The sequence below is a fragment of the Momordica charantia genome, assembly GCF_013281855.1.
Source record: "Momordica charantia cultivar OHB3-1 chromosome 8 unlocalized genomic scaffold, Mcharantia_2.0 BLBB01000008.1, whole genome shotgun sequence".
Classification (NCBI taxonomy): domain Eukaryota; kingdom Viridiplantae; phylum Streptophyta; class Magnoliopsida; order Cucurbitales; family Cucurbitaceae; genus Momordica; species Momordica charantia.
In genome coordinates, this window is record NW_028275166.1 from 7917602 (window position 1) to 7929267 (window position 11666).

The following is an 11666-nucleotide window of genomic DNA, read 5'->3' on the forward strand; positions in this document are numbered from 1 at the left end:
ATAATATTTTTGAGAGTGTAAAAGAAAGATTTAGCACAAAAAAAATTTAAAGGGAAATAAGAGTAAAGAAAGAATAAATAGCTCAATAGTGAAAAATTATCATTTTATAGGGGTGGATAATGAAAGAGTTGCAAAACTCGTTGAAATTCCAAACTTTTACCATTCAAAAATTAAATATAATTAAAGGTTAATTAATTTAAGTTATTTTAACAAAAAATTTCATATTGCATTTTATAATTTAAATTAAATTAATATAATTTAGTAGTACATGATTTTTAAATTTAAAATTTTATATATAAATAAAATTGTCCAAGAATATTTTCTGAAAGATGGTATATGTTATTAATGTAATAGTTATAAATTTATAAATTCCTTTTTAAAAATAAATTTATAATTAAATATATTCAGACTTTCACATTTTTGTCATTTCAATTTTGTTTTTATCACGAATGCATCTAATTATTCATTTTAATATATTTTTACTTTTTTAAACCTAATTATTTAATCATAAAAGAATTATAACTTTTTAAATTCCATTATTAATTATATATTTAAAGATAAAGTCATTAATTTCATAATCAATTTTACGAAAAATAGAAAACAATTTTATTAAAAGTACTTTTCACATTATTTTCCTCATTCTTTTCCTAGTTCATTTTTACTTAATTAAAGGTATTAAAAAGAAAAAAAGAAAGAAAAAATAAGATGAAGAGGGGGTGGCATGAAAGATATGAGAGAGAATTAGTGAAATTTGAGGAGATTCGGACGGGGAGAAGTGAGTGGAATTTAAGAGAGTGAGGATTGAAGGACCAAATTGTCAATAAAATAATAGAGAAGACATTAAAATTAAAGGGCAAAATAGCAAAATAGATTATTCTTGCTTGTTCAAAATTTCTATATAAAAGGCACACTTATAAATCCGATATTTTTTTTCCTTTATTTTGATCTATATATTTTAACTTTGGTTCATTCTAGTTTTCATACTTTCAAAATGGTTGTTTTGGTATCTGTTTTTTAAAAAAGTAAGAATTTTGTTCTCTATTTGCAAATTTTTAATATAAATTTAAGACAAAATAGAAACTCTTTAATATAAATTTATAGTTCCGTTTTATGAAATTTAGTGAGTGATGCTAAAATTGTGATTAAAAAAAGAGATATGAATAAAAATGAAAGGCCAAAATTATCACTTTTCAAAACTACAATGATTAAAATTAACAAACATTGAAAAGTACATGGATTAAAATGAATGTTTTAAAGGTTCATATATGAAATAAAAAGCATAGAAACCAAAATCTAAACTTTATTGTAATAATAAATTGAATGCCCTAGGTTTCAGTTGAATAGAGCGAAAATATTAGGCGAGTTCCATTTTTTCCCTGCACAATCCATTTCCTATTTACTTGTAAGTTAGCTAGAAAATCGTGTAACATAAAAAAAAAAAGAAAAAAATAGAGAGAGAAAAGAAAAGTGAAAGGGACATACATGTTTTGAGAAATTTAAGTAAATTATTGATACGAACATTTATGAGTTTAGCCTCGAAATCAATCCATAGGGAGAGAAATACCTCATGTATATTATAAATTTTTGTTAGGTTCCCTATATTTTCATTGTGAAATCTTAAAATAATAACATTTAAACTATAAATCAAATAGAAATTGAGTTGAAACCCTAAATTGGAACCTATCTTAATAGTTATGTTTTGGAGAATTTTTTCCATTTATTTTAAAAAAATAATTTTTTAGTCGACATGAGTTTAACTTATGGGTTAAAATATCTATCGTCTTAAAAGTCGGAGTTTCAATCCTCTCTCGCTAAATTTAACGGAAAAAGGAAGGAAAAAAAAAACTCTGCAAACCTTAATAGATAAGGTTATTTATGGCAGTTCAACGTCTTGGCATAGAGTAGAGTAAAGCAATTCCTGCCCCAACTACACGCCATAAATACTCCTCGAAAGAAAATATTACTCCAATTAATTTACTCTTTTTTATTATTATTATTTTTTTAGGACAGAATCCATTAATTTGATTACTTTACAATACAATCAAGAGTTTTATGGAGATTGATAGTTTGAAGAAATTGTTTTAATGCAGACGTGATATAGTTATGATTTCTAACAAATTGTTTCCAATTTTTCCGACAAATATAAATGTTTAATAGCCGTCCTTCCTCTCGTTTCTCATTTTCGATAAATATTTTCATGGTTGTGTATAAAATTTTGAAAGAAAAAGAAAGTTTAGTGTTAATAAATACATCATTTTATCATTTTATATTTTTAAAATGCATAATAGTTTTATAAAACAATTTTGATGTCGCTTTTTTTTTAATGTGATATTTGAGAGAACAAAACCCAGAAAGGTTTACAAAACGCAAAAGGATGTCATCAATAAAAAAGAAAGATAAGGACCAAAGAAAGTTAGTAGCGGATTGATAAGAGGTAATGCTAATTATCGTTGAATTAGGCTCGCTTTCACGTTTTCAGTTTTAGTTTTTAAAAAACATAGTTACTGTTTGTCATTTTTTCCTTGTAAAGAAATATTTTTCTATTTATATTTTTTTAAAACATAAATAAAAACATTATTTTATCATTCCTTACTTGTAAAATATAGAATAAGTATCTAAAAAATAAATAAAACATAAAGATTTTTAATTTTAATTTTTTAAATTAATTTTCATATAAATCGTTTATCTTTTTAATTTAAAATCGTAGAGAAAAAAAAACTAGAACCAAATATTTATGTTTCTTCCTTCCATAATAAATATATATATAAGAAACAATAAATAGTTCCTTGTTTTCCTTTTATTAAGAAGAGAATAAATCAGAAACAAGAAACATGAGATGAGAAACGAGAAACAAGAAATAAGAATGTTATCAAAACGCCTCTTACCAAATCTAATTCTATTTTTTTTCTTACAAAAATAAGAAAACAAATGAAAAAAATCATCAAATGGGTCCTAAAACATTTAATAACCTTTAGAAACTAATTACGTCCACTTGAATATATAACTCAACTAGTTAAGACACCTATTTTCTACCGAGTCGTAAGTTCGAAATCTCCACCCCTATTATTGTGGTAAGTCTCTATAAATACACCAACAAGTAGGAGAAGAAGCAAACTTGGTTTGTTCTCTTGGCTAGCTGTTTTTTCTCTTGTGCTTCATCCATGGAGGCTACAAGGAAAGAAGTAGAAGATCAAAAAGATAAGAAGGTGGCGTTTTCAGTGGTTAAGCCAAGACGGCCTCTTCTTAAGAGAAAATGGACAATATTAGATCGACGTTCTGCTGGTGCTATTTTGTTCTTGCATTTGCTCTCTCTCTTGGCTCCGTTTCATTGCAATTGGGCAGCATTTTGGGTTGCCTTTGCATTGTATTTTATTACAGGTCTGTTCGGGATTACACTCTCGTACCATAGAAATCTCGCACATAAAAGTTTCAAGCTTCCCAAATGGCTCGAGTACGCGTTTGCCTATCTTGGAGTCCATGCCTTTCAGGTTTGTCTGTGTTGTACATTTTGAATATATTAAATGACTGGATTTTATGTCCCTGTAGACATTTTTGAATTGAATGTTAACCTAACAAGATATAAACCTTGTTTATTAATATTCACGGGTTTCATCTCAAAACCAATTAGCAATGAGAGGAGTAGTCTATGTCTATTATAAACCATTGTCAAGTCTCTTTTATCAATGTGGGATCCTTAACATGCCCCCTCAAGATGGTGCCTCTTTTGGGTTTATCAATTTTGGATTGGATCCCATTTTGGACCAAATGCTCGTTTGAGCTTGTGGACTCTGATACCATCTTAAGGATGAACAAACCACCACTCAACCCAAAAGGCTTAATGGGTTGGGTAAATTTAATTCATTTATATGGATTCTAACATTGTTTAGATTCTTGTGATATCATTTCTTTTTACCTATTTTGTACTAATGGTACACTAACTACTTCTATTACTACAACAACAATAATCGTTAGTAATTTGGATTTAGTTCTTTTTATTTTTATTATGTTACAGGGTGATCCAATTGATTGGGTTAGTACACATAGATATCATCATCGATTTGTCGATACAGAAAGAGATCCACACAGTCCTTTAGAGGGATTTTGGTTTAGTCACATAATTTGGATGTTTGATGCATATGCATTGACCGAAAAGGTTTGTCCAAAAAACGTTCAAGATTTCAAGGAAAGAGATGCAAAACGAAAACGATTTAGCAACATTTTTGTGGGATTTGTCAAGTATGGAAGACCGAACAATGTCGAGGATTTACAGAAGCAAGCCTTCTATAGATTTCTTCGAAAAACATACATTCTTCATCCGACGGCTCTTGCAATTGTCCTCTATGCAACTGGGGGACTTCCCTTTCTTGTTTGGGGAATGGTAAGTATTATTGCTTTCAACTTTTTTTTAACATTTCTATGTTTTGTGTGGAAAATTTTTAGTACTTTCATTTTTTTAAATATGTCAAAATTAATTATTTGTCATGCAGTACAATTTCTCTAAAACGATGTACCGACCGATGATGTGAATGGAGGCTAGGTACCATTGGAATACCAAAAGTTTTCCGCTCTTCATCTCTTTTTATTATATTGTGTACATAAGAATATGAGTATTAAAAAAATCGACAACTCAAAAAGCATTAGGAACCTGATCCAACCTATACGATTTCGATTGGATTATTGAAAACTTATTTGAGTTAGGTCGATTTCATTTTTTTCTATCTAACCTGGTTGGGTTGGATCTACTTAATAATCATAAGAATCAAATCAGGTCCACCAACTTGAACTAACCCTAACTAAAATCCAACCCACAATAATATATAATCATAATTTTTATAAATTTAGTATTAACTTAAAATATACTTAACACTTTTAACCTTGTTAAATTTCCAACCCAAAAGAACTTTAAACTCAAACTAAAATGGTATAGATTTAGTTAGTTATTTAAAATTTTTGGATGGTCAACTTTTTTAACCACCTTAATCAAACACTTATTCGAAAACTACATAACTCTACCTAATACTTGTAAATTGTTAATTTGATTGTTTGAGTCGTAGAAATTTATAATCCAAACAATTGAGTTGAGTCCAAAATACAATCCAATTAAACTTATGAACACCACCCCTACACAATAGGCTACAAACACGAGGCGTGGATAAAACTTTGTATTAAATTCGTGTAGGTAAGAATAAAATTTGCCTCCTCATGAATAAAGGGAGCTACTCAATATGCACTTTTATTGATTTATTTTAGAATATATTTAATAAATAAATAAATAGATACTTTTTATTCACCAAATACAAACCATGCCATGATGACATAGTAAAGACCAGCTGTTTATTGTCGGTAAGGAGACAATTGTATTTATTTATTTTATCTTTTTTTTCTGAATTAAAACCTCCCACTTTGTTTATTTTGTCTATTTTTAGAACAAACTAAGCACGAGTTTATTTTTATTTTTTATTTATTTATTCTTTTAAAACTAAACACGAGTTTATTTTTATTTTTTATTTATTTATTCTTTTAAAACTAAACACGAGTTAACTTCTAGTTACCCTCTTTTATGCATATAAATTTTCTTTGATGATGTATTTATATTGGAGTTATTTTGATAATCATTTTAAATGTGTAAAATAAAATTTTGATAACTAACATTATAGAATTTAAAGAAAAAACGTTTTCTTTCTTCTTCTTTTCTTGCAAAGGAAAAAAACGTTTTCAAGAAGATTCCAAGATCACAATAAAATTGGTAAGTAATTAAATGAGCATAATTCTTAAAAACAAAAAGCAAAATACAAAATCCTTTCGAATAAAAAAAAAGACAGTGTCATTTTCTCGCTGCCATTAATAAATATAGATGTGAATCCCACTCATATATATTTTGTATCCAACTGAAAAAAAAAAAACCAATCATAAATTAGAAAATAACTCCCGTTCTCCACCATATACACACAAATTTTTTTCTTTTCATATTTGTACTTTTTTTGTGTGTACCTTGCTATATTTGTATTAGTTATATCATACTTAACCAAAACAATTCTCACTCTAAATATTTTTGGTATCAAACAAATAAAATTGGTGTGTACCAATATTGTTTTTCTTTCTTTATTTACTCGTTTTTTTTTTTGGTAAGAATACAATATTGCTTTCAATTGTCGGTTTTTAATGAGACATATTTACAAAACCTCCAAATGATAGTTCAGTTGGTAAGAATTTGGAGTCTCTTGGTTATATTGACTTAGAAGTTTCAAATTCGAACATTCTAATGAGTTTAATCTAAAAAATCCTAGATGTCTCTTGAGTTCGAGCCTTGGGATGGGCGTTGGTACGTACCCTTGAGTATAGGAGAGTAAAGTACCTACAACTCCGAATTATAAAAACAAAAAAGAAACAGACATATTTACAAGGAGATGGTAAGAAAATTAATGAGGAGTTTGATGATTGTGATGGGAAATGGCAGGGGGTGAGGCTTGTCTGGGTGCTGCACATTACTTTCTTCGTAAATTCTGCCTGCCACATATGGGGCTACAGACGCTGGGACACCAATGATTTGTCGAAGAACAATTGGTGCGGCTGTCACTTCCACAAATGTTTCTGTTTTTTAAGATTCAATTTGTTTTTCTTAATCAAACATGTTCATGTTGTGTTTAATGAATTAGATATTTTGTGGGCAGGTGGATAGGATTGCTTGCGTTTGGGGAGGGTTGGCACAACAACCACCATGCTTTTGAATACTCGGCTCGACATGGCCTTCAATGGTGGGAATTTGACTTGACATGGTGCGTAGTCTTGGTCCTTCAAGCTCTTGGATTAGCCACTGATGTGAAATTACCCTCTCAAATTCATAAACAAAAGTTAGCACTCCACAATTAGAAGTAGTACTTGACGATACTTAGAGGTTTGTCTGATGCATTGAGTGAGTTAAATCGAACATAGATATGCGTGGATGTGTTTTTGGAACGTTTCTAAATGTCCTTTTTCAGGTAAAATAAAATGTCTTAATAATATTGTCATTTCTAGGTAATATAAAAAATTTCATCGCCTCCGATAGAAAATTATGCCACTCGATTTAAATGATTGCAATTCTTGCATACATTTTCTTGTTTTTCAATAATGTGTCCTCACCCCTAACAACATTTTAATATTTATCAATAATTAAAGGTTGACTGTTCTTTTTGGTATTTAATTTAAGAGTTTAAAGATTTGAGAAGTTTTATGTATAAACAAAGTTAAAAGAAATTTATTAATTTTTATATTAACTTTAAGTTTCCTATAAATACCTCTCTTTCGACTCTTTCAAAGCACAATTCATTCTTACTTTTCTTTTAACTTCTTTTAAAATATATTTTATATAAAGTTTGATAAAACCTCTCAATCTTAAACTCTTAAATTAAACATAAAAAAAACTCATATTTAATTATCGATAAATTTTATTAAAATGTAACAACATTAGTATAAATTATATAACGAAAGTAAACTAACGCGAGGAGAAACTTTCTAAGAGGAAAAGTGATATAGTGAGCAAATGTAGCTTCGAAGCTAATTATATAGGTAGGGCAACAACCTACGTGCGTATCTTCTTCTCTTCTCATAAAACAAAAATATCTCTAAATTATATATTATTTCTTGTGTCTCTCTTAATTAATGGGTTATTAATTGGATTCCATCATGAGTATGTTCTTAGTTTAGGCCATTATTGATGAAATAATTTAACAAGGGGTTGTTTAAGTATATTTTTTTAGATGAACATGTAGGTGAGAATTCGAACCTCCAATCTTGTGATATATGTTTAATTAGTTATGATTAATTAGTTAGATGGACAAAAGAAGGAAAGCCTCTTGATTCATCTTAGGTTAGGAAGTTATATAAAATAATGTTGTAATTTTAAAGCTTTCTTTTTAATTGGTCTCATTTTAAAATTTTAAGATTAAAGGGTTATATATAAAATTTTATGATTAAAATATTCGTCGATATTTTGATATATAAAATAGATCATAGCATTCAACATCAATATATTGTAATGATCAATCAATATCTTTGATATAATGAATATACCTAGTAGAACAAAATAAAAAAACTGTTAACAAAAAAATCATAGGGATGATCATAAATTTAAATAAATTTTTATTATTTGTATTATCATAATTTTTTTAGGAATCGAATGTTTTATTGATATATTCAAATTCGAACTTCAATCAACATCGGTTTTAATCTTTATATACATACCACTAGTTTTGTGGGCACTATGAGATGCAATTCATCAATGACAATGCATACCATAAATTATAAATATTCAACCATTGGCCTCTCTCACTCAATAATGAATACATTATTAGTACTCAATTATGAATATTTATTTATTTTGAGTACAATAGGTAGAAGTGGAGGGGTGAGAATTTGAACTCATGACCTATTGATCAAAGCCAGACGTCAACTACCCTGAGCTAAGCTAATCATCTTGGTACTCATTCGTCATTTTATTGCTATATGTTGATGACATGTTTATAGCAGGACCAAACAAAGAGGAAATTCTAAAGATAAAGACTGAATTATCTAACGAATTTGATATGAAAGATTTGAGAGTTGCCAAACAAATCCTAGGGATAAGGATAGAGAGAAAAGATGTCACAGAAAGAGTAGGTTAATAAAGTGTTGAACAGGTTTAACATGGGAAATACAAAACTTGTGAGTACTCATTTAGCTAGTCATTTTAAATTATCTAAAGAGCACACTCACCGACTACTGAGCAGGAAAGAGATCATATGGCTAGAGTGCCATATGCTTCAACTATAGGAAGCTTGATGTACGCCATGGTTTACACAAGACTTGATATTGTACATGCAGTGAGAGTTGTCAGTAGGTATATATATGAGTAACCAAAAGCAACATTGGGAGGTTGTGAAGTGGATATTCAGATACTTGAGGAAGACGACTGATTATGCTCTGCACTTTAAAATATCAGATTTTAAACTGTAGGGATATGTAGATGCAGATATTGCAGGGGATACAGATGGCAGAAAGAGTACTACCAGATATATTTTTACGTTGGGTAATACTGCGATTAGCTGGGTCTCCAGACTGCAGATGATAGTAGCACTTTCTACTATAGAAGCTGAATACATTGCAGTTACTGTAGCAAGCAAAGAAATGATATGGCTTCAATCTTTCTTGGAATCTAATAACTTGGCTTGAGATTGGGAAAAGGGACTTTGCATTGTGACAGATTGAGATTCATTTAGCAAAGAATCCAATGTTTCATTCGAGAATAAAATACATACAGATAAGATACCATTTTATCATATCAGCCTTGGAAGATGGAACGTTGTTGCTTGAAAATATTTCAAGTTGTCAAAATCCGGCGGATATATGTTTACCAAGGTCGTTCCTGTTGATAAAGTTGAAGTTGTGTGCAACTTTAGTTGGACTTCTCCCGGACGTTTACATTTTTTTTAAGAACAATTTAGAATATTTTTATTAATAATACCAGAAGTTAGAATTTAATGATTTTGAAATCATACTAATTTTTCTTGTTACTGCTTTGAATGAATATTAATAATGCACTAAAAATTGCTATATATATAATAGTTTTTTTTATTACAATGTAACATGTGAGGTTGTGATCGAACTTACAATCTCTTAATTTGAGATATATGTCAATTACCATAGAACGATGATCGATTAGCTCGATTTGACATATACATAACAGCTTATTTTTTGAAGTTCGTTCATTTTAACAACTAATTTGGAAAAGCATTGATAAAACATTTCAAGTAATTAGTAATTATTGTGGATGTGTATCTCTCCCTCCCTAAATCTTTTCTTTTGCCTTGTTGAATTAGACATCTTATTAGAAAAATATTTTTTATAAAAATAAAATGAATTATGTGAATTTCTTCAGTTGACTAAATTAAAAATGGGAATATTAAATTATATTATTATTCATAAAAAATAGATTGATTAAAGGGGCAATTAAAAATATGACAAAAATTTTGATAAAATTAGCAAACATAGTAACCACATCTAGTTTTTTCAAATATAACATTTTTTTTTTTTATCTTAGTTTGTAAATAATAATTAATTTACATCACAGTTTTAAGTACTTAGTTTTTTGTTGTTAAAATGAAAGCAAATTGATTGGAACTTAAAAAAAGAAAAAAAAAAAAGGTTGATTAGATCGAAATTAATAAAACAGTTATATATTATTTAGCGCATTAAAGAACAATTAATATTTTCCGGTTTACTTTCAAAAAATAGTTAGGAAAGTTTATAACGAATAATTATATTGTGTTGAGTTTTTGGATACAAAAATAAATTAAAAGAAAAAAGGGAAATGATATTTAATGGGCCAAAAACCCAAGCTAAGTTTGACTTAGTTTAGTTCTTTTTATATATGTGTGGCCTTAGAAAAAATTGTACCCGTTCCAATTCTTGGGCAGCCAAATTTTGGGAATTTTTTAGCCACAGTTCTTCGGGGCAGTGGCTCCGATGTTGGCATCACAAATTTGAGAGATCAAGATGATCTTTGTTCGGGTATAGTATCTTGATTATATTTGTAATTTTTATTCCTATATCTAAGTATTATTAGATTTATAATAGGGACTTTTGTTTGGGACCTTTAAGTGATATTTTTAGGAGAGTTTATTGTATCACAATATAAGTTATTAGTTAATTACCCCAATCTGAATGGAAGATTGGACGTAGCCCTCAACGAGGAAAGTCTTCGCTCTATTTTAATAGCTAATAGGTTTGGTTAAGGATGGTCCTTAATCTAATTAACTCTTCATCATTTCATACCTAATTAGTTTGGCTATATTAATGTATAGTTAGACCAAATAATCATTTATATAATATAATTAATAAATAATATGAATTTAACTAACATATATTTTTTTGACACACAACAACATATGTAGGTGTGAATTCGGACTTATGACTTTCTGATCGAGAATATTTATCTTAATCAGTTGAGGCGTCGGCATATATTTAGATGCATAATCATGCCAATTTGGACACGTGTGTTATTTGAAAGAAATACAATTTGTTGATTACTTGGTAGGATTTTGTTGATGAGTGAGTTGAGTTTTGATGTAATGTCACGAAGCATACGAGTCTTGTTGCAATTGATCATGTTGTGCCTTCATCTCAGGATGTGAGATCGTTTTTTTTTTCTTTTGCAATTTATTTCACGCCTATTCAAAATATGTGAATAAAATAATAATTTAAAATGGTACATCATCATTTTTTTTCCTTGTTGTTGACAAATTTTGACATTTTTTTTAATGGAAAGATCTAATTAAAAGAAATTTATATACGAGTTTAAAAGATTAAAAACCAAATTTTATTCTTTAAGATATCAAATTTCCTTTTCAATCAAATCGCTAAAGAAGGGTAGTATCAATATGGCAAGGGACGGAGAGATCTCTCCGATTTTAATTGAAAACAATTCATCTATTTTTTTCAACCTTATTTTGGGAATGTTTGGATACGAAAATGGAGTTCAACCCATAATTGAACAAACTTTTTTTTTCCTTCAGAGTACAGCTATGCTCGATTTCGCGATAGTTGAACAAATTCGAAATCAATGACAATTTAGTTTCTTAATTGATAAGATCATAAGGTGGAATATTTAAACTTTAAAAGATGTTTTTTTTTTTTTTTTTACTACAACC

General features: G+C 28.5%; 1 protein-coding gene across 1 annotated transcript; it reads left to right on the forward strand.

Moving 5' to 3' along the window:
- The first annotated feature begins 3128 nt into the window (after positions 1 to 3128).
- On the forward strand, positions 3129 to 7220 carry LOC111020970 (palmitoyl-monogalactosyldiacylglycerol delta-7 desaturase, chloroplastic). The gene is made up of 4 exons (XM_022297775.2): positions 3129 to 3488; positions 4013 to 4378; positions 6458 to 6564; positions 6672 to 7220. Exons 1-4 carry the CDS (start codon positions 3162 to 3164, stop codon positions 6868 to 6870), a joined length of 999 nt encoding a protein of 332 aa, XP_022153467.1. The 5' UTR covers positions 3129 to 3161; the 3' UTR covers positions 6871 to 7220.
- Positions 7221 to 11666: the final 4446 nt, after the last annotated feature.